At 33.9% G+C, this 24790-nt stretch overlaps 1 protein-coding gene and 1 pseudogene across 1 annotated transcript; one reads left to right on the forward strand and one right to left on the reverse strand.

Moving 5' to 3' along the window:
* Nucleotides 1-12523: 12523 nt before the first annotated feature.
* LOC115710551 (uncharacterized) lies at nt 12524-17598 on the reverse strand. Its single transcript, XM_061112808.1, has 4 exons — nt 16657-17598; nt 15022-16342; nt 14400-14895; nt 12524-12632 (listed from the first exon to the last, which is right to left on the reverse strand). Exons 1-4 carry the CDS (start codon nt 17596-17598, stop codon nt 12524-12526), a joined length of 2868 nt encoding a protein of 955 aa, XP_060968791.1.
* Nucleotides 17599-24436: 6838 nt separating this feature from the next.
* Nucleotides 24437-24531, forward strand: LOC115711791 (small nucleolar RNA R71; annotated as a pseudogene).
* Nucleotides 24532-24790: the final 259 nt, after the last annotated feature.

A 24790-nucleotide genomic window follows, 5' to 3' on the forward strand; every position in this document is an offset into this window, starting at 1 on the left:
AATTTAATTATTAATAAGACATATAAAGTCTATTAATAAATAAATAAACCTAGAATCTCTTTTCTTTACAATTTCGCCCCTCCTTAGTGAAAATTCACAAATTAGACATACTCTAACTTTAGAATTATAATTGATTAATCACAAATCAATTATTGAGTCTTACAAGCAGTATAGTCTCAACTAGAATGGGGACCATAGATCTATAAGTTGAGCTTCCAATAAGTGAACCGAATTTACTAAGCAAATTCCTACTTATTAATCCTTCGTTCAATCCACTCTTAGAACATAGAATTGCACTCTCAGACTTATATAGAGCATAATATATGTTCCACGATATAGATATGCTATCTCATTTAACCATTGTTATAATCTTATTGTGATCAAAGATCCTCTATATAGATGATTTACATCGAGATGGGATAATTTTACCGTTCTCACCCCTCAACGTATTTTGCCCCTTAAAACACTTAGCTACCTGTAAATGATGTTTAGTGATCTAAGAATTAGTCACTTAAACAAGAGCTCATCCATTTACTTCTATTTAGCTAAGCTCGAAGGGAATCATCACTTGACTTCTATACACCAGTAGAAGCTATAGATTCCATATTTATGTTCAGCACTCTCACTCCATCATACTATCATGTTTCCAAAATATACGTATCACCCTGACCCAAAAGTAGGCTTAACTAATAAATCAAAGAACATGAATAGCACTCCTGAGCTGAGCCTAAGCATATCAGGATTTAGATTCTTTTAATCTTAAGATCAAGTACTGATATTGACTTGGAAAGATATGACAGTAAGTTTATAATATCTTAACTAAGTTGCAATATTGGTCCAGTCCAATGTATACTCCATCCATTCGAAACTAGTATACTTTACCAATGTCCTGGAAAGAACATAACACTTACTCCAAGTGTAAGTACACATCATCGCTGATTATCACATTAGTGTAAATCCAAAACACTGATGAAACAGGGACTTAGTCTTTTGATTCATATGATCACAATCACATTCCACTGTGTTGACGATACTGTGATTGTGAATAAACATATGATCTGGACTTAACTGATTTTGTGTGTAAATGTAATAAACATGTTAAACCATTAGCATGTAAAATTCATGCAAACATAAATCACTTCAAATTTCTTATATTGATAACTAATCAGATTGTAAAGGGTTTTATTTAGGGCATAAAACCCAACAAACTCCCACTTGCACTAACATAAAACAAACTGTGCAAATAAATCAATCTGATGTCTTGATCTTCAGATCAAGTGTAGTATATTGAATCCACCCAAACTTGTGGAAACTAGTTCATAAATACATTTATGAAACATCCTTTACTATATGCTTTACTCATCAAGGGATACTGAAATCCTTACTGTTTTGAAGTATATCTGAATAAACAGAAGACATATCTCTCATATTTTAAAATATGGAATTGAGATAATACAGCGTAGACTTTTCTTCAGTAATATAACTTTCTGGTGATTTCGAATTTACAAAGTTATAATTTTTTTCTGGTAGAGCTTGAATTATTATAGAATAACTCCTCCAGCCCCAAAGTAACCACCATCTCATAATTTCGAATGAGTTGGTGAAGATACAAGGTTAACTGATATACAGTTCCTTAATATCTAACATATAGATCACTTTCATTAATCTTTCTTGACTATCTTCTAATGTTCCTTATTTGATTACATCTCAGATAGCTCCCACTCAATAGCAGATGTCTGGTTAAATAATACTTTTAACCTCATTATTGTTTGGAGAGTTATCTAGTTATGACTTATTGTATTAGTCTGAAACTTTAAGTTTCTTTGAAGACTAAATCATCAACATAGCAGACTAGTATTTGAAGTGAAAAATACTTGCTAGAGATTAAGTAATCAAAATTAAGATACCATAAAATTTTATGAGGATTAAGAATTCTTTGTTCAAGTCATTCGAATAGACTGAACTAGAGTTCTTTTATCTTATTTTTATAATTCTGATAAGTTATATCTATCCACATGAATGGTTAGATTTGCTTTTCAGTAGTGTTCTTAAGTTCCTATCACAAGTGTCAATCTAATGAAGATGGGTAAAGAATTTTAAAATTCTCCCACTCAATTAAGGTAGTGTGATACATTATCAAAGAACTTTTATAGGTATCAATTTTTTTACTACAACAGTAAAACTAAATTGGAACATACAATCAAGATCAAGGATTTATATTGATAATAGCTAAGTCATTATATTACTACCATGTTTAAAGAAAATATATGTTACATAGGGTATTGTGGAAAAATTCCACCCCTAAGTATATAGAGATTATGATCCACCCCTAAAGGTGTTGGAAATTATTTTACCAGGATATTAGATCTACTCACAAGTATGTTAATTAACACCCTAAATATGAACTTTCTAAAACGATGAAATAAACACATATAAAGTTTAGGAAACCTTACATTGGGTGCAGCGGAATATAATGACTCCTTCCGTTCAGATATCTAGCCCTTGATTCCTTTCTGTAGCAGAGCATTATCAATATCTGAACCTGGATCTCTTTCTCTGAATCTTTGATGTTGAAACTCCTTCTTGCTGAATGTCTTTCTTCACGATCTTCCTCACTATGATTGAGGTATCACTTGCTGTGTGTGGGCACTACTCATACACTAAGGATTTCGAAATTCAAGAGGGAAGAGAAAGAAGAAGTGGCAGCTAAAGATAGGGAGAGAGAAAGGCTCAGGTTTTTCTCTGAAGGAAAAATAGAAAATTTAAGTGTAATTTTCCTGAAGCCTTCACTATCTATTTATAGCATTCCACTAGGGTTAGGTTTAAATTATTTGGCATTAAAATAATGAAAATATCAGAGGGAAAACCCTACAAAAGTGGCCGGCCATGCAAGGTGGAATTGGGCCTCACTTTTTGCAATTTTGCAGTTTTATCTTTTCTGCATCTCATTTTCTCAAAAACGCCAATTTTCTAATTCAACCATTTAAATGCCAATTCTAACTATTTAATAACTATAAATAATTATTAAATAATATTGTCATTTATCATATTTATTAATTGAACCATAAAAAGTATCATAATTAACAAATATGCCCCTATAAACTCTTTCTTTACAATTTCGCCCTTACTTAGTGAAAAATTCTCAAATAGACATAGTCTAATTTGAGAATTATAATTGATTAATCAAAACCAATTACATGAGTCTTACAAGCAATATTATCTCAACTAGTGGGGGGACCATGGGTCTATATAACCGAGCTTCCAATAAGTAGATCAAGAATTTAGCACTAAAATTCACTAACTTATTAATTCTTCGTTCAATCCATGCATAGAACTTAGAATTGCACTCTCAGTATATAGAATGCTCTATATGTTCCACCATATAGACACATCATTAGTTATCCATTGTTATAATCCTAATGTGATCAATGATCCTCTATATGAATGATCTACACTGTAAAGGGATTAAATTACCGTTACACCCTACAATGTATTTATTCCTTAAAACACTTGACCTCGTATAAATGATATTTCAGCTTATGTGAAATGAGTACTCCACCATTTATGTTCGTTTGGTCAAGCTCGAAGGAGATCATCCTTTGCTTACTATTCGCCAGATAGAAGCTATAGATTCCATGTTTATGCTAGCGCTCCCACTCAATTGCACTACCGTGTTCCCAAAATGTACGTATCACCCTGACCTAAAAGTAGGCTTAACTAAAAAATCAAAGAACACGAATAGCCTTTCAAGATTGAGCCTAATCATAACAGGATTAAGAACATTTGATCTAGGATCAACTAGGCGATATTGACTTGAATAGATATTACGGTAAGTTTAATAAATCTAAGTCAAAGTTCAATATCGGTCCCTTCCGATGCATACTCCATGCATCCAACCTGAGCTTTACTTTAACCAATGCTCTGGAAAGAACATAGCACTTCTCCAAATGCAAGTAAACTCTGTTGTAGATTATCATATCAGTAAAACCCTATGTCTGATAAATCTAGGAAACTTTATTCACATAGTCATGTTTACTTTCCAATGTGTTGACGACACAATAAACAGGATCAAGTATGTGAAAAGGATTTCAGATGAATTTATACATTATGTACATATAATCATGAAATATATCATGTGAACCATGCAACATTAAATGTTATTTCTGATCTACATTAATAAGTAAATCTGATTATATTGAAATGAGTTTTATTTAGGGCATAAAACCCAACAAAAGGTTGTAAAGATCATGATTCTCTAAGTGTGATAGAGATTATGTAGAGTTGAATACAATCCAGAGTTCATTAGATATAAAAGATCGTTGAACTGCATAGTTTTCTTAACTTTTCTCCACCCCTATCAGATCAAAAGATCCTTTTATTAAACAAATTCCTAATAATTGTATTAGAATTAACAATTATTAATAAACATAGAAATAATTTCTAGTGTTTATTTAATATAACTCTATGAAGACTTGTAAATATTATAGAATTTGCATCAATAATAAAAATACTTACACATACAAACATATTAATATAATGTGGTAATTGTTGTTTAAGATAAAGTAAATGAAGCTCAATCTCATAAATTGAAATTTGTTTGAAAATCTAATAAAATAAACTTTATTAATAATAAAAAAATGTATTGCAACTATATGAGAAAAACAGGGATAAAAATCCCAAACTAAATTTCGAAATCCAAATTGTCTTTAAACTAAAACAATTAATTCAAAATTAGATAATTGAGCTTTATCTTCATCTTGGACGATTTTCACCCTTTGTCCAGCTTTCCAATCCAACTCACTAAGATAGCATCTGAATTCAAGTAGCTTGGCCTACAAGAAGAAGAAACAAATAAGCAAAGTTAGTCCAGAATCAATAATCCAATTGGATAATAATTCACTAAAAGTCTTAAAGTTTATAGAAAGAAATACCTTGTTTCTTTGCAAGAAGTTTAGGACACTGGGGTTTCCAATGACCTTTCTCATTGCAATAGAAACACTTTCCTTTGAGTGCATCACCACAAGTAGCAGCCTTTTTGTTTTTCATGGCTTTGGCACGCTTCTTGGTGTTTCTCCACTTCTTCTTTGATTTGGGTTTAGAAGCAGAGGCAACATTTGCCTCAGGTTTGACCGTCCCATTACCATTCCCTAAATTTTGAGGCTTACTCCCTTTCTTCTTGGGTCCTCCAATCAAATTTTCATATGTCTGAAGGTCATTGACTAACTCATGAAAGTCTATGTCCTTTTTATTCATGATATAATTTGATGTATAGGGCAGAAATGCTGGAGTCAGACTATTCAAGATAAGGCTTACTTGAGTAGTGTGATCCATTTCAGCACCATGATCCTGGGCTTCTTGGAAATAACTTGCCATGAGGAGAACATGATCACGCACGTTTTGATGGGGTTCCGTCCGTGCATTGATATATTTCTTAGTCGCGTCAAAGCGAGACTGAAGAGATGCCCTACCGAATATCTCAGTTAACTTCGTCATAACTTCAGCAGCCTTTTCGGTTTTAGAAAACCGAGTTTTAAGGGTGTCAACCATGCTGGAAAGCATGAAGTATAGAGCTTTGTCGTTAGCTTTCTGTCAACACTCATACTTTTCTTTCACAGCTTTGGTTGCATTGTCCCCCGACACTTCTGGAGACGACTCAGTTAACACAAACAAGGCACTTTCTCCTATGAGAGCAATATTAATGTTCTCATTCCATTTTGGAAAGTTAGATCCATTTAGCTTATTTTCGGTCAAGAGTTATAACATGGAAATCATCATGGTTATACAAGATACTACAAAATAATAAATAGAAATCAATAATGGTTTAACACAAAATCCAATTCAGAAATTATAAGCACATAGCATGTAGGAATGATAAGAGAAAATACTAAAAAATACAATCCTAAATAATTTCCAAGGTTTTCAACAAACTGATATCAGTGTCCCGTTTAGGCTAGAGTCAAAGCTACCATCCATTGAATAGACTTGTCAGCTCATCTAAAATGTTAAACATTCTAGCAACCTTTTATTCGATCAAGATTGGAATCCAGCGTTGTCCCGTTTAGGCGAGAGTCAAGGCTATTCTATCTTATGAGCTTCTACCATTGTTTCATATTTTGCAAGTCAAATATAGTCGCCACCATTAGGGTGATCCATACCATATAAAACACTTACAAAGCTACTTATCTTTCGAGATTAAACGGTGCGAACTTGCTAATGAACGTTCCTCCATTAGGGAGGATTACTCACTAAAGCAAACGCTATGTAAAACAAACAATGGAGATCGAATATCTTAATAATAATAAAGCTCATTCTTTAAAAAGTATTTTCTTTATTATTTATAATAAAATATATTCATTACATATCGAATTTAGAATTAAAATTCTAAATTAGAATTTAATTTAATATTTATAAAATTATACTTAGATGGTGATTGAAATAAATTAAATTATTTCCATCATAGTAGTAATTATATATATAAATATTAAGAAAATTAATTAAGTTGTATTAATTTGCAACTCAAATAAATTTTCATGAGAATATATTTATTGTATTTTGAAAAAGAAAGTATAAAACTTTATTTTCGAAATACTAAATAATAAATACTTAGAAAAAATACTTCAAGCAAAAATATCACCTATCTAGATTTTCCTTTGACTAATTAATTCAATTTCTAATAATATATTTTAATTCATTTATTTTAAATTAATCAATAAATGAAAAAATCATTGATTTAAGTTGGTCCAAGAATTAATTAAAATAAATATTAATTTACAACTTAATCTATTTTTCAAGATAAATTCAAAAACATCTAGCATAATTAAATGCAATTCGAAATTGATTAATAAAATAAAAAAAAAATATATTTTGAAAATTATTTAAATTTATGTTGAAAAATTAAATTTCAACTAAAAAATAATTTTCTATTTAATTAAGTGTCATGAAAAAGAAATATTTATGTATCATGATGAAAATCAACTTAGATATTTAATTTTTCAATTTAATTAAATGAATTAAATTCAAGAAATAAATAATTAAGTGTAGGGAAGGCTTAATTATTAATTTCTAGTTTAATACTAGGAAAAAAATATACTTAAAATAAATTGTACCAAAATTAATTATTTAAATAATTAATTTCACAGTGTATAATATTTTCCTATTTAATATTAGAAATAATAAGTAGTCTAGAAATAACTATCTAGAAAATATTTTATTTGACTAAGTATCTTTTCAACAAAAATTGAAAAATTATCAATTTAAGTTGTTTTAGAAAAAATCTAGAACTTTAATATTTTCAAATTTAAATTTAACTAAATATCAAAAATTAAGTTGTAACCACTTCATTTGAAAAATATTCCATTTTAAGTTTAAAACTAACGTAAAAAATATCTTAAGAATCTTTAATAACTAATGCCTAGAATTCCTCAACTTAATTTTAAATTTAAATAAAATATTCAAATTTAAGTTAGATAAGAAAAATCAGTTAAAATAACTAATTTATAACTTAAATAGGAATCTTCAATTAAATAAGCTTCAGAAAGAATCTAGTTAGTTAAAATTCTTTATTTAATTAAAAAAATACAAGAAAAATACAAATAGTTTCTCTAGAAATAATATCTAAAACTAAAAGTGTTTTTATTAAAATTAACTTTCAAATATTAAAATGAAAATAAATTTCATATATTTTAAAAGTTAATTATGTTGCTAATCAATTTTATTAGGTTAAACTAATTTAATTAACCTAGCACAGTTATTCAAATCAGGCAAATGGGCCTTCACAATTGGGGTAGTTCATGTGAGGAGGAGCTGGGTTCAGTATGTCGTACCCACTTCTAATGGCCCCAACACTCACACAAGGCCCAAAAGAGAGGAATTTAACCTTAAAATAAATAACTGTTATTAATTGAATAGGTCCAAAAACTAAATGGACCTAAATAAAATCTATCATGGTGTGACATTTTATTTAGCAACAACCTATATGCATCTATATAATATAATAAACATATAGGCTCACACAGGCACACATTTGGATGGATCCTATCATGTTGCTAGGTCATACACAGATGAAAGAAGATTGTAAAATTTACCTGTTACAAATTATTTACTTGACCAATGGAACCATGAGTTAAAATCAGATCATTGGATCTGTCAACAAGTTAACCATGGCTATTTGCAATCAAGCAATAATAGGTTTTATAAAACTTACAAACAAGCTAAAACACATACTCCAGCAACAAGGTTAGCTGGATAGTTGGATGTAGGATTTATTTAATTTAAATAAATAAATTTCGAAAAATAATTAAATAATAATAAAAAATAATATTTAATTTTTGAAAAATTTAAAAATAATATATATATTTTCGAAATTAATAAAATAATATTTAAAATTAAACCTACAATTTTGAAAAATTAGGTTTCAACTAACCTAAATATCATTTCAAAATTTGCTAACTACTTTTAAAAATTAATGTTATTTTATAAATTAAATAATCAATAAAAATAAAAAAGATAAATAAATATCTTTTTCAGATTTTATGATTTAATTTAAATAAAATAACAAAATTTATAAGTTAGCAAAATATCTTACTTCTATTTAAAATTACATGATTATAGTTATCTTATTTTAAATTTAAATAAGGTCAAGTTATTTTTAAAAAAATTAATTTAAAAAATTTTATATCTGACCTTAAATTTAAAAATAAGATAAGATATAATCAAATTTAAAAAATAAGATAGATAATTAAGCAAAAAAGATAGATATTTACTATTTTCAAATTCAAATTGCACTAATATCATGAATTAAATTAAAAAAATTAATTAATTAATTTAATTATGATATTTAGAATTGAAATAGGAATAGTAAATGTCTAAATACAAAACTACACAAAAAATCGGAAGTTAAATCCATGAAACAGCATGAAAAATCGAAGAAAAACGAAAAAATTGCGAGCTGTACGGACAGTATGCTGTGCATACTGTCCGCGCGCGCAAGGGGAGTGCACAGCCGAGAAACCTCGGCGCAGCAGAAGGGCTGTAGGATTTCCGCACGCGGATGGGTGAGATTCAGACAAGCGCTCGGTCGAGCAGCTGTCTGAACGCGTGCTGTCTGAGGGTGTCACCCTCGTCCGCGCGCGTGGCCCTATTGCACGACCCTGATTTTTTTTCCAAAACTTCAAAAAATCATAACTAATTCAAATTAAATGGAAATTGAGTTCTGTAAAAAGGTCTGTAAAAAGGTAAATTGCTTAATGTTTTCCATACTATCCAATAAAAATAATTTTAGAAACAGAATTTCAATTATTTTTCACGAAAATTCACAAACATCAATCAATCATCATATAACACTCAACACAACATGAAACCATCCAAATAACAAACAATCGTTTTAAAGTCCAAATTTCTTGCAAGCAAATAATTTACCATGGCTCTGAGGCCAGTTGTTGGAATTTATTTTACCAGGATCTTAGATCTACTCACAAGTATGTTGTTTAACACCCTAAATATGAACTTTCTTAAACGATAAATAAACACATATAAAGTTAAGAAAACCTTACATTGATGGCAGCAGAATTAATGTCTCCTTCCACTCAGATCTCTAACCCTTGTATCCTTTCTGTCGCAGAGTATTATCAAGATCGGAGCCCGAATGTCCTTCTCTTTGTGTGTGATCCTTCACAGTCTTCCAATCTATGATTGAGGTGCCACTTGCTGTGTGTGGGCACTTACTCTATCACTAAGGTTCGAAATTTAGAAGAAGAAGTGAGAGAGGGATGATTTCGGCTATAGAGAGAAAAGGGAAGGCTTAGTTTTTCTGAAAAATTGAATTTCTTACAAAAAGCATTAATTTGACTGAGCCATCACTTTCTATTTATAGGCAACTACTAGGTTTAGGTTAGGAATTATTTGGCATTAAAATAATAAAAATATCAATTTGAAAAACCACTCCAAGTGGCCGGCCATGGTGTGTAATGGGCCTTACTTGGATTTTGCAGTTTTCACAAATTTTATTTCTATTTTCTCAAAAATGCCAATTTTCCAATTCTAACCATTTAAATGCCAAAACTAATTATTTAATGACTAAAATAGATTATTAAATAATATTTTCATTTAATTTAATTATTAATAAGACATATAAAGTCTATTAATAAATAAATAAACCTAGAATCTCTTTTCCTTACAATTTCGCCCCTGCTTAGTGAAAATTCACAAATTAGACATAGTCTAACTTTAGAATTATAATTGATTAATCACAAATCAATTATTGAGTCTTACAAGCAGTATAGTCTCAACTAGAATGGAGACCATGGATCTATATGCTGAGCTTCCAATAAGTGAACCGAATTTATTAAGCAAATTCCTACTTATTAATCCTTCGTGGAATCCACTCTTAGAACTTAGAATTGCACTATCAGGCTTATATAGAGCATATTATATGTTCCACGATATAGATATGCTATCTCATTTAACCATTGTTATAATCTTATTGTGATCAAAGATCTTCTATATAGATGATTTACATCGAGATGGGATAATTTTACCGTTCTCACCCCTCAACGTATTTTGCCCCTTAAAACACTTAGCTACCTGTAAATGATGTTTAGTGATCTAAGAATTAGTCACTTAAACAAGAGCTCATCCATTTACTTCTATTGAGCTAAGCTCGAAGGGAATCATCACTTGACTTCTATACACCAGTAGAAGCTATAGATTCCATATTTATGTTCAGCACTCTCACTCAATCATACTATCATGTTCCCAAAATATACGTATCACCCTGACCCAAAAGTAGGCTTAAGTAATAAATCAAAGAACATGAATAGCACTCCTGAGTTGAGCCTAAGCATATCAGGATTTAGATTCTTTTAATCTTAAGATCAACTACTAATATTGACTTGGAAAGATATGACGGTAAGTTTATAATATCTTAACTAAGTTGCAATATCGGTCCAGTCCAATGTATACTCCATACATTCGAAACTAGTATACTTTACCAATGTCCTGGAAAGAACATAACACTTACTCCAAGTGTAAGTACACATCATCGCTGATTATCACATTAGTGTAAATCCAAAACACTGATGAAACAGGGACTTAGTCTTTTGATTCATATAATCACAATCACATTCGACTGTGTTGACGATACTGTAATTGTGAATTAACATATGATCTGGACTTAACTGATTTTGTGTGTAAATGTAATAAACATATTAAACCATTAGCATGTAAAATTCATGCAAACATAAATCACTTCAAATTTCTTATATTGATAACTAATCAGATTGTAAAGGGTTTTATTTAGGGCATAAAACCCAACAGTATGACCATTCTAAACTCTCAACTCTTTAACTTTCAATTTATATTTGTATTTTGATACATTGAGGACAGTGCATAAATTAAGTTTGGGGTGGTGAGTTCCTATGGTTATTTCTTTCATTTGCTTATAAATGTTAGAGTATTTTTCACTAAAAAGAAATTGTTGTTTGGATGCTAAAGTAGTTATATTATATATTTTAATAAAACAAAAAACAAAAAAAAATTATTTATTATTGTTTTTCTAGTAAAAAAAAACCCAAAAAATAGATTTATTTTCTATATATATATATATATTTATGCATTCAAAAAAAAAAACAAAAAAAAAACCTTTGGTGATATCCCTTTTTCCTATAATAATACTTTGATTGAGTTTAATTTTAGTTTATAAATTATGAATCTTTATTAAGCTTTGTGTTTAATTCTTGGGTCAATTTTGCTTAAAGATTAAATTTTGAAAAAATTATTCATCTTGTTATGTGAAATAAATATTTTGTTACAACAATTTTTCCAAAATTAACATAATAATTTGATGAATAGATTTTAGATTTATAACTTAAATCAAATTGACTATTGAATTAATTAGATAAGCTTAATTTTTATTCATACTTTATATAAGCTATTTTCTATGTGCAATTTTTGAGGATATCACCAAAATTTTTAAAAAAATGTGTATTTTTAATTTTTCTTTTCCTTGAGGACTAGCAAAATTTTAAGTTTGGGGTTGTGATAGCTCTAGGAATTAGAGTTATTTTCACATTTTTTTTAACTAAAATTTGCTTAGTTCTTAAGTTTTTAATTAATTTAGTAAGCTTTTAATTATTTTTGAATTTATTAGCTTTATTGTAATTTTATATGTTGTTGTGTGTTTTTATAATTATATTATTATAATATGTTATGTGCTATTTATTTTTAATTTTATTTTAGTTTTCTAATTAATTTAGGTATTTTTAGGTGTGTTTGTGGAATGAAATGTGGGATTAAAGTGAAGAAAAACTTAAGAAAATGGGTCAAAAGCATAATTTTAAAAAAGGAAATCAGATCAGTCTTTATGAAGCCCACTCTCGGTCAGCCCTTTGACCCAATCCATGCCGTTGATCAGATGATCCAACGGCTCCCATGCGTGCGTGAGCCACACTCCAGACAGGCGCAAGTGGTGCGCCAGACCCGCCTGCCAGCCTTCCTTCTGCGTGGGACCCAGCTCGTCAGCGCCCCACTAATCAGCGCCTGCCACCCGTCCACTTCCGTCAGCGCCCAGCCTACCAGCGTGCGCCATGTCCCCAGCTTGCCAGCCCCACAACGAACCAGCTCGCGCCAAGTGGCACCTGCAGAAGAAAAAGAAGAAGAAAAAAATGAAGTGTTAATTGATTTATTTTATCCGAAAATTATATTCACAAACACCAAAAATTGCATTTTCTCCCACATATTACACATAAATGCTCTATTTACTCTTCTCAATTTATTTCACCTAAATAAACATTCCTATTTTATTTTTACCCTATCCTTTCACTACTTTTACATCCTTACAAAACATTTATTTTTTCCAATACTCTTACACATACTCTATTTATCCCTTCTCTTCCCCACACTAATTAAATTTATCAAATTATTTATTTTATTTTGATTAATTTAATCCTTCAAATTTTGCCTATAAATATGGTGTTGGAAGACCATTTCAAAGACATCTCTTCACCCCTCCTAAACACCTCTTCAACCCTAAACACTTCTCCATTTCACACCATTTCACTCCACACATTTCATACTTCTACCATTTCCTTCTTACCATTTTTTCTACCATTTTTACATTTTTAAGAGCATGTCAAGTATGTTTATCTTTTGTAATTTTTATCTAGTTATGAGCTTCTAATCTTTTTTTCAAGATTATTAAGATGATGATGAAGCAAAATGTAACTAGATAGTGTTTATGTTTGTATGTTTATTTCCCATTTGTGCTATAAAGTTCATGGATTATTCTAACCAAATTATGTCTTTTTCATCTTCAATATCATGTATTTTTAATTGTTAAAGCATATTTCCACTTAGTTCTTCATGATGCAAAAATATAATACTCTTTGATTAAATGTCTTCCATTAAATTGTTTACATCTAATTCTTAGAATATAAGTGTTATATTTTGCCTACACATAGTTTCTTTGATTTTGTGTAGTTTCATTAAATTGTAACACATTTAGTGCTTAGAAATTATACATTTTATAAGTGAAGAAAAATCCTATCTTTTTGAAAAAACTTGTGCTTAAATAGAAAATATATTTTGAAAAATATAGTGTGATTTATTTCAACTATATTTGAATTTGGAAATCAATATACTTATAAATATTATTGAACTTGCATTTTGTGGATTCTAATATCTTAATAATCTTATTTTACACATCTTATTTGAAAATTATTTTTATACTCACTCATCTTTTTAATGACCGCTCTAGTAATGTGAATTAGTAAAGGAAATTAGCACTAATTTTTATTATTTTATTGTTATTTGTGAATTTATTTAATTCTGGACCCCAATATTTAGAAATAAATATTAGAGTTTTAATTTCTCAATTCTGGAGATTTTATTAAACTCTAGGGGTATTATTTAGCTTATATGTGTAATATGTTATTTTTGTAATTTTTGCTCGGCGACAACGGAAAATGCGATGGATGGCTAGATTGATCACATGGGTAAGTTTAGAACCTTATTTCATAGTGGGAAATATTTTAGAAAAAATTAATTATCGGGATTGAGCGGGGTTATGGAACTGACCATTTTACCCCTAGCTTTGGAAATACCCTAGTTTTAAGTCTAAAGGGTATTTTAGTCTTTTCCTTGGTGGGAGTAGGTGGCAGCCATGGGTGATGACACCTAGTTAATTTAAGTATTGATTGGGAAATGAGGGATTACTTTGAAGAAAAGCAAAATTAAAAAGAAAAAAAAAGGGAAATTGAGTTGTTTCTTGAACTCTTTTTTTTTTTTTATGAATAAGCTGATTTCATTACTCCAAAATAACAACTGTACACTCAAAGAGCACCCTCAAATAAAAAAAAGAGGATCTCAATCAAACTATTTACAAAACCATTTACAAAGAATCAAACCAGGTTTTATCACTATTAGACACTTTCTTAGGCCATATACAAGATATTCTACTCTTTGTTACACTTTGGACTTGCTGAAAAATCACATAACAAGTGCCCTCTTTACCTTCCCACAGTTTCCCATTACGGCAGCACCAAACTTGGTAAATTAATGCGGCAAAAGCAGCAGCAAAAACTGCTCTTTTGAACTTGCTGCCCTTTGTTTTACCAAGCCAAATCACAATTCTATCCACTGTTTTTGCACTTGTCCGCCAGCCCAACCATTGCTTGACCAATTCAAAACACTCTCGAGTAAAAGAGCAAGCAAAAAAGAGATGTTCTACACTCTCTTCTGCACTGTTATTACACAAAACACAGCCGGGGTCAATGTGAGGATTATAGCTCTTTACTCGGTCTTTAGTCTTCAATCTCTGCAGAATGGTTAGCCAAAAGATGAAACTATGTTTGGGGCAATTAAGTCGGCTCCATACCACAGATGACCAATGTTTCTTCTCACCTACAGGCACAAGTTTATGCTAACCAGTTGCTATTGTGTACCTATTACATCAGTCTTCTTTTTCCTTGGCATCAAAAAGCTCCAAGACTTTGCCCTTAATTGCAACTAATTTCCTCCAATACCAACTATCATTTGCACTAGCATTGTATTGCCACCAATCAGCCTCTTTAATATAGACACAATGAACCCATTTCACCCATAGATTGTCCTCTTTTTTTGCCACTGCCCAAACATATTTAAACATGGCTGCAATGTTCCAATCCCCAACAGATTTCAAGCCCAAACCACCTACTGATTTAGAATGACAAACCTTACTCCAAGCAACCGCAGCCACTCCCTTTAATTGATGAGTCCCACTCCAAAGGAAGCCTCGACAAATAGCCTCAATATCCTTAATAATGATCTTGGGAAGAACCATTATTTGACTCCAGTAAGAGTGGATAGCCATTAACACGGAGTTAATAAGCACAGTTCTACCTGCAAAGGAAAGGTTTCTGGAACTCCAAGTTCTAATTCGACCAACCATTTTTTCAACTAAAAGATCACATTGCTTAGCAGATAGCTTTTTTGGACAAATGGGAACACCCAAGTATTTGAAAGGGACTTCTTGTTTAGAGAAGCCAGAAGCATCTAAAATCCTTTGAACATCCACATCACACATGTTATTACAATAAACAGCTGTTTTGGAAGGATTCGGTTTCAAACCTGATGTTTGCGAGAATAGCTCAAGACCTTGTAGCATGAGGTATATACTCTTGTAATCTCCATTACAGAACAACAAGACATCATCTGCAAAGCTGAGGTGATTGAGCTTCAATTCTCCACATCTCTCATGAAACTTAAAGTCCTGTTTGAGCCCAACTTTCCTCATAATTCTAGATAGATATTCCATTCCCAAAACAAACAAAAGAGGAGACATTGGATCACCTTGTCGTAGCCCCCTTTTTGATTCAAAGTATCCATGTAAAGAACCATTAAACATCAAGGAGAACTTTGGAGTCCTGACACACACCATAATGAGTTCGACAAAGCTAGCTGAAAACTTGAAAGCCACAAGCATCTCTTCAATAAAGTCCCATTCAACTGTATCGTAAGCTTTTTGTAAGTCTAGCTTGATCATACAATTCGCCTTAGAGGTGTTCCTTCCATAGTGCCTAATTAAGTCCTGACAGACCATAATATTGTGCCCAATGAACCTCCCCTGCACGAAACCACTCTGATTCCGTGAAATCAAATCCGGTAATACCAATTTCAGCCGTGAGCAAATCAACTTGGTAGCAGCTTTATACAACACATTACAGCAAGCTATTGGCCTATAATCACCAACAGTATTTGGGCACTTACTTTTAGGCACTAGAGTCAAAACCGTATTCTTTACCTCTCTAAGGAGTTTCCCAGAATGCAAAAAGGAAGTGATGGCTTCAAATACATCTTCTCCCACCAACTCCTAGTTATCCTGGAAGAAAAATCTACAATATCCATCAGGGCCTGGGGCTTTATTTCCAGGAATATCGAAGATTTCTTTCTTGACTTCCTCTCTTGAGTAATGCATAACTAGCATATCGGCTTGCTGGCTAGACAAAATCGGGCCTTGCTTCATAACCCCTTCCAAAACCGATTTCCTATTCACCATTTTGCTTCCCAAAATCTGGTTATAGTACTCTAAGAACAAAGTGGAAATTTGATGAGGATTATCAACTCTTACCCCATTAGAATCTGTGATAGAAAAAATTTGATTTTGACTTCTCCTAGCACGAATACTATTGTGGTAAAAGGCTGAATTGGAGTCCCATCTTTGAGCCATAGAATCTTTGCTTTTTGTTGGAGAAAAGAAAGATAGGCAGCTTGAATGGTAGCAAACTCAGTCCTTGCAGCAGCTTCCCGAACCTGTAACTCAACATTCAATGGACACTTATGTAGCTCCTTTTGGCAATCATCAATCTCCATTTTGGCCTTAGCATGAGCAGCAAGAATATCAGCAAAATACTGATGATTCAGCTGCTTAAGTTTCGGTTTCAGCCCTTTTAACTTGGTCACTATCTGAAACATTTTTGTACCACAATCCTTTTCCATCCACCTATCTCGAATCAGCTTATTGTATTCAGGATGCGAAGACCATATCCTAAAATTTTTGAACGATTTCTTGCCTCCAATAAGAGAAGCCGAGACAGCTAGAACAGCAGGAGAATGATCTAACAAACCCTCATTCTGAAAAACAACTTCAGCATTCGGATGCTCATCAAGCCAGATAGGATTTGCAAGAACTCTATCAATTTTTGAATAGATTCTTTCATCTCCTAACTGCTTATTACACCAAGTAAAAAAGCTACCCACAAACTTTACATCCTCAAGGTGGCAATCATCAACACAATCTCGAAATTCCGAAGAATTCTTATACTTGACCTTGGTGCCAATTCTTTCTTCCTTATTAAGAATATCATTAAAATCTCCAAGCACCACCCAAGCTTCTGTACTAGCTATTTCCCTCAAATCTGCCCATAACTTCCTCCTCCCAATCTCATCATTAAATCCATAAACAAAAGTCAAGAAAATTTTTTTGTCTATGGTTTCAACAAAGAGATGAATGAGTTGACTAGTACACTTAATGATGTTAACATCGAAACTATTGGGATTCCAACTTACTGTTATCCTTCCACCCTTGTGCCAAGCATTATTAGAGGTAAAACACCACCCCGAAAACATTCTTAAGTATAAGGCTCCCAAATTCCGAGCCTTAACTCTTGTCTCGAGAAGACCAACTAGCCCAACCTTTTGAGAACTAATCAATTGCTTGACTAGACATTGTTTTTGTTGGCTATTGATCCCCCGGACATTCTAACTTAATATTCTATCCATTGTTGAGAGAGGGCCCTCCCCCCCCCCCTCCATTCTTAACCTCTTCTAAAGATTGCCTTTCTTTCTCCACTTCCTCAATTCCCACATTTCCAACTATGTCAACATCATTATTATCCCCCCAACGTAATAAACTTGTTACGAACTATAGTAGCAGTAGGAGCAGCTTCGGGTCTAGTTTTCCAACCATTTGACACCTGTTGGAAGCCCTCAGCATCCACTTTATTGTTGCCAGGACTCACGGTTGCTGCCTTTTGTTGTTGCGTAATGTCTTTTCGGACCCATTGCTGCTTCTTGGGTTCTTTCTTCCTACATTCTGTAGTTAAATGCCCCAAACCTTCACAATGAGCACAAATCACCGGTTTCCATTCATAGGAAATAGCAACTGAAGTATTACACCCATTCTCATCTTCAAAAGATATCATCTCAGGCAGCTCTTGTTTGATGGCAACTTCAATCAAAACTCTTGGGAAACTTAGCTTCTCTCTATTCTTTGTAGCCTCATCCACCATAATTGGCTTCCCAACTTGCCCAATAATCTTGTACAATGACTTCTCTCCCCAATACTTGAGCTCTAGATCATCAAGATGAACCCAAATAGGTACCATTCTAATATCTTCTTTTTTCACATTAATGGATGGTTCCCATTCTTTCATCACAACAGGCCTACGGTTAAAGAATATATATCCTCCCCTAAGCACTTCATCTCTATATTCAATGGACTGAAACCGAATTATGTATATACCATATGAAAGTAATCCAACTCTCTCAACCTTCTCAGACCACATCCTTCTCACAAAACCCTCAAAAACTGCCAATGGGGGGTTAGCTCCTAAGACATAACAAACAATTGAGGGTTTCCAAAAATCCACTTCCTCTTGTATGTCATCATTAGTGATCTTCACCTTATTGCACTTAGGAAAAAGACTTTTAACAACAGATCCAGATCTGAGAATAGGGGGATTCGAAATCGTACCTTGTGCGATTTTAGCAGAGCACTGCTCAGACGCCTCCAAGAAATGAGCAAAATCCACCCTAATCTCCTCCTGTTGCATAATCGACCTTAGCGAGGACTTCGGGGTCAAAGGATCACGTTCCAACGTGCCCGGAGGTAATCCCTCATTTTCGTCCACCGAATCGTCATCATCAACATCAGAGAAAACTATGGGGGCAACACCTAGCACTGCATCCATTGTTTTGGTTTTCCTAACATCAGAAACAGAATTTGGACCTTTCTTCTTCACCGGCTTCATCAGATTTCCTTTCCCACGCCCTCAACCTCTTGTCTTTGCCATGGCTCCAGCACTTGCTGCAAGGAGTCGAGAGAGAGAGAAAATTTTAGGGAATGTTGTTTCTTGAACTCTCTCTCTCTCTCTCTCTCTCTCTCTCTCTCTCTCTCTCTCTCTCTCTCTCTCTCTCTCTCTCTTTCGGCTAGGGCTAAGCAAGGGCAAAGATCAAAGTTTTCATCTTGTTTTTCTGGGATTATGTTAAGATTCAAGGAGGTTTCAGCTAAGGTAAGCCCTAGAACCTTTAAAGATGTGATTTTAAACTTTTTCTTTGGTTTGAATATATGAAATTGTTAAGTAGGGGCTGTTAAGGTTTGAATTGCCTAGGGTTCGAATTTTAGGGGCTTATTGAGTTGATTTTAACTTCTTGCAGCTGGTTTTATTTAGTATTGATGGTTTTATGCAATTCTAAGTTTAGAGTTTAAAGCTTTGGTCTTTAATGGCAAGTTGAGTATTGATGGTTTGTTCTGTGAAATTCTGGTTAGAAATAGTTGTTTATGCATTGTATAGGTACCCTGGAAAGTTTGGTAAAGTTTGGTTGAATTTTGAGTTCAAGGGGAGATTTTTCAGGTTCCTAGCACAGAACCAGAATTCTGGTTCTGGGGGACCTGTACCAACTAGTCGACCGGATGGTGACCCAGAACCGGATTTCCGGTTGCCGGTCTGCCTGTTGGGGGAATTTTCAGAACCCTAGTTTTGCCCAATTTTGAGATATTTAGGGTATTTCCATGAGGTTTATCGATAGGGAAACTTTTAGTTTCAAGTTTAAGTCCCGGAAAGTGATTTAGCGAGTCACTCATCTGTGTTACAATTATTGTGATTAGGGCATCCATCTAGCACGAGATTTCCGTTCAGGTCGGGCAGCACACTTGAGTTCAGAAAACAGGTAAGAACTGTGTATAATGTATGATGTGATTATCTGAATGTGTGTATATGTGTTTGTATATGCATGCTTGAAATATGTAATACACTACCAACACTTGTATGAATAAGTTATAGAGTGCATTGGTATAGTAATTATTATCGTTGTGAGTACGATACAGTGATACCAACACGGGCATGGGAAAATGCTAAGGTGTGTGGTACATCACTCAGTGTTACTCAGTGTTCGGGGTAAACCCTACCAACACTCGTACAGTGAGGTACGATGTGTATGTGGTATAGTGGTTGTACCCTAGTGTTGAACGCTCATACTCATCTGTTAAGCTCTGTAAATAGGTGTATGGGCGCCTATTTACAGGTCAGAAATTATATGGTATGTTATATGCATTTCTTACTGAGTTTGTTGACTCACAGTTTCTGCTTCCATGTGTAGGTAAAGGAAAGGCGAAGGCTGAACAAGAATGAATCTGAGCTCGGGTGAGATTGTACATGTCAAGCAGCGCGACCTGGAGTGTTCGGTCTCGGGACATCTGGGAGTTGTATTTTGAAAGTCGATGTGCGACCTGAAAATTATGTATTTTGAAATGTATAGTTTGAAAAGTAAATTTACAAAGTTTGAAAATGGGATCCCGGAATTTGTAATACTTTATTACATTACAAAGTTTAGTATTTAATGCAAAAGTTTTAATTTGACACGTTTTTTCGAGAAATTTCTTTGATTAGCAAAGATTGCACAATAATTGAAAAAGCACTATAGCGTGCCTTAGCATTAGGGCGTTACATCTTTAATCTTAAGTATTTTAGTTACTTGTCTTTTATTTTATTTTGCAAAACCAAAATCCCATCAAATATTTGGAGCTAGGTTAGAATATTCTTGTTTTGTTTGAAATAGTTTCTTTTGATGTTAGTCAACTCCCATGGGTTCGACCTTGCACTTACATGAACACTATATTCCGAAACGATTCGTGCACTTGCGAGTATCAATATTAAAACACTCACTTTTGGGTACAACAGGCACACATCTTCTAATTATCTGATCAGCACAGTGCTTGTAGAGGATTGGCTCTTGCCAATAGTAATGTTTCACCTCAGAAAAGAACTTCTTTAATTGTTGATGAGAAAGCTCAAGAGGAGTTATTTTGGCAGCCAAAAAGTTGACATAATCAGCATACCCCGGTACCATCAGGTTTTCCCTCACACTAAAGAGTTGTTCATCAGGAAATTGCTCATTTATTTGTACCTCTTTTGTATTCTGGCTCTCTTCCAACTCTAGTCTTGACAGATGATCTGCTACCAGATGTTCAGTTCCCTTTTTGTCCTTTATCTCTATGTCAAACTCCTGGAGTAGAAGTACCCACCAAATCAATCTTGGCCTTGCATCCTTCTTGGTCATAAGGTATTTAATTGCTGAATGATCCGTGTAGACTACAACCTTATTCCCACTTAGATAGGATCAGAACTTATCACAAGCAAACACAATTGCCAACATCTCTTTCTCCGTTGTGGCATAATTTAGTTGAGCATCATTCAGGGTTCTACTAGCATAGTAGATTGTGTGAAACACCCTGTCAACCCTTTGACCCAAGACCGCTCTGATTGCATAGTCACTTGCATCACACATCAATTCGAAGGGCAACTCCCAATTTGGTGAAGTAACTATTGGTGCTGAAATCAATTTCTCTTTAAGAACTTGGAATGCCTTCAAACATTCATCTCCAAACTCAAAAGGAACGCCATTAACAAGTAAACTGGACAATGGTTTATAGATCTTTCAGAATTCCTTAATAAATCTTCGGTAGAAACCAGCATGACCCAAGAAACTCCTTACTCCTTTTACAGAAACTCGAGGCGACAAATTCTCTATTGTTGACACTTTGGCTTTGTCCACCTCAATTCCTGCTTCTGAGATCTTGTGCCCCAAAACTATCCTTTCTGTTACCATAAAGTGACATTTCTCCCAGTTTAGAACCAAGTTTGACTTTTCGCATCTGATCAGCACCTTCTCCAAATTCTCTAAGCAATGATCGAATGAAGAACCAAAGACCGATAAATCATCCATAAAGATCTCAATGCATGATTCAATTAAGTCTGAAAAGATAGCCACCATACACCTTTGAAATGTAGCAGGAGCGTTACATAATCCAAATGGCATTCTTCTAAAAGCAAAAGTACCATAAGGACATGTGAAAGTAGTCTTTTCCTGATCTTCAGGTGCTATGGCTATTTGATGATATCCAGAGTAGCCATCTAGGAAACAGTAATATTCTTGCCCCGCCAATCTATCTAGCATCTGATCAATGAAGGGCAAGGGAAAATGATCTTTCTGGGTTACTTTGTTGAGTTTTCTATAATCAATACAAATCGTCCAACCAGTAACTGTTCTTGTGGGAATCAACTAATTCTTCTCATTCTTGATTACTGTCATCCCCCCTTTCTTTGGAACTACTTGCACCGGACTAACCCATTTACTATTTGAGATGGGGTAGGCCACTCCAGCATCTAACCACTAGACCACTTCCTTTTTGACAACTTCCTTCATAGGTGGATTGAGTCTACGTTGTGCATCAATTGTTGGTTTAGCATTTTCTTCCATCAAAATTCGATGCATCACAGTTGAGGGACTGATTCCCTTTACATCACCCAATGTCCATGCAATAGCCTTGTTGTGCGCCCGAAGTACTCTAAGAAATCTATCAGTCTCCACATCAGAAAGTGAGGCTGAGACTATAACTGGAAGCTTCTTATCCTCTCCCAAGAACTTATATCGTAGATGACTAGGAAGCACCTTTAACTCAAGCACTAGAGGTTTCTCAGTAGATGGCACAAGCTCTTTTGGTACTACTCCCAACTCTTCATAATACTTTCTGTTTAATGGCCCATAGGAATCAAGCCATTTAACATAACCCATTACTTCTTTTCCCTCTTGCTCCATCAAATAATCTTCAATTAAACTCCGTTCTAGAGGATCATCTATCAACTTTTTCTCACTCACAATTGTATCAATCAAATCAACGAAGAAACAGTTTTCACTTGCCTTTGGGTATGTCATCGCCTTTAACACATTAAAAACCACTTCTTCTCCTTGGACTCGCAGCTTTAATTCACCCTTCTGAACATCAATCAAAGCTTGGCCAGTTGCCAAGAATGGTCTCCCAAGAATGATTGGGACGTTGTTATCTTCTTCCATATCCAGAACAATAAAATCCGCTGGAAAGATGAACTTGTCAACCTTGACTAACACATCCTCAATGACTCCCCTAGGATGAGCTAGTGATCGATCCGCCAATTGTAGAGTAACCGTGGTTGGCTTTGCTTCCCCCAACTGCAATCTTTTAAAAACAGAGAAAGGCATCAAGTTAATGCTGGCTCCCAAGTCACATAACACATTTATTCCTTCAATTCTCCCAATGGTACAAGGAATAGTGAAACTCCCTGGATCTCTGAGTTTGGGAGGGAGTTTCTTTTGAAGAATGGCGCTACACTCCTCAGTTAATGCCACTGTCTCATAGTACTCCATTTTTCTCTTTTTGGACAAAATCTCCTTCATGAACTTCACATAACTGGGCATCTGTTCTAAAGCTTCATCAAAAGAAATGTTGATGTGTAGTCTTTTAAAGACCTCTAGAAATTTTGAGAACTGCTTGTCTAGATTGGTCTTTCGAAGTTTCTGAGGATAAGGTATCTTCACATAATGATCAATACTGACTGGTGAGACTGTTGTTGTGGTGCAGGACTATCAGTAGCCTTCTTTTCTGGTTATGTTGGAGTTGGTGCTGGTTGATCCTTAATCTCTTCATCCATTGGTTGTACCATCTCATGCCCATCATATTTCTTACCGCTCCTCAGGGTAATTGCCTTGCAGTTCTCTTTAGGATTAACTTCAGTTGTACTAGGCAAATTTCCTTGAGGACGGGTTGCTACCTGAGTTGCTAGTATCCCCATTTGAGTCTGCAAATCTTTAATGGAAGATCTAGTTTCTATCATAAATTGTAACAATAAATCTGTCTGCAAACCAGAATTTCCACTAGAGTTTTGTTGCTGAGTATATTGTTGGTTCTATGTCTGGTTCTGATTTCTCTGTTGATAGAACCCATTGTTCCTTCGGTTACCTCCTTGATTAAACACATAGTTGTTGTTTTGATAATAATTTCCAATGGCTTTTGCTTCATCCATTGGCAAATCATTCACATCTTCCTGGCACTCAGAAAAAGTGATGAGAACCTCCACATAGCTCACAGACCACTTGAGCTTGTTTCGCTTGCACTGCAATCAGCTTTGTTAGGGCCTCTACCTGAGCTGTCAGCTTTGCAATGGCATCCACGTCTAGCACACCAGCTACCTTCTTTGTTTAACTTCTTTCAGTTGGCCACTGCTGATTGTTTAAGGCCATCTCCTCCAGCAGATCATAAGCCTCATTTGCACTCTTCCTCATAAATGCTCCACCAGCTGCAGCATCTATAAGAGTTCTAGTGTTACCAACCAGCTCGTTGTAGAAGTTGTTAACCAGCATCCACTTCTCAATACCATGATGAGGGCACTTTCTGATGAGATCCTTAAACCTCTCCCAAGACTCATGGAGAGATTCATTATCCTGCTAACAGAAGTTGTTGATTTCTCCTCCCAACTTGCCAAACTTTGCTGGAGGAAAGAACTTTGACAGAAATTTTGTTGCCAAGTCATTCCATGTGGCTATGGAGTTTGGTGGCAAGGAGTTCAACCAACTCTGGGCTCGTTCTCTCAATGAGAATGGAAACAATCTCAGACGGATGGCATCATCACTAACTCCATTGACTTTGAAAGTCTCACATAGTTCCATGAAGTTTGATAAATGCAGGTTGGGATCTTCAGAAGGGAGTCCACCAAAATGGACTGAA

Source organism: Cannabis sativa, chromosome 3, assembly GCF_029168945.1.
Source record: "Cannabis sativa cultivar Pink pepper isolate KNU-18-1 chromosome 3, ASM2916894v1, whole genome shotgun sequence".
NCBI lineage: Eukaryota > Viridiplantae > Streptophyta > Magnoliopsida > Rosales > Cannabaceae > Cannabis > Cannabis sativa.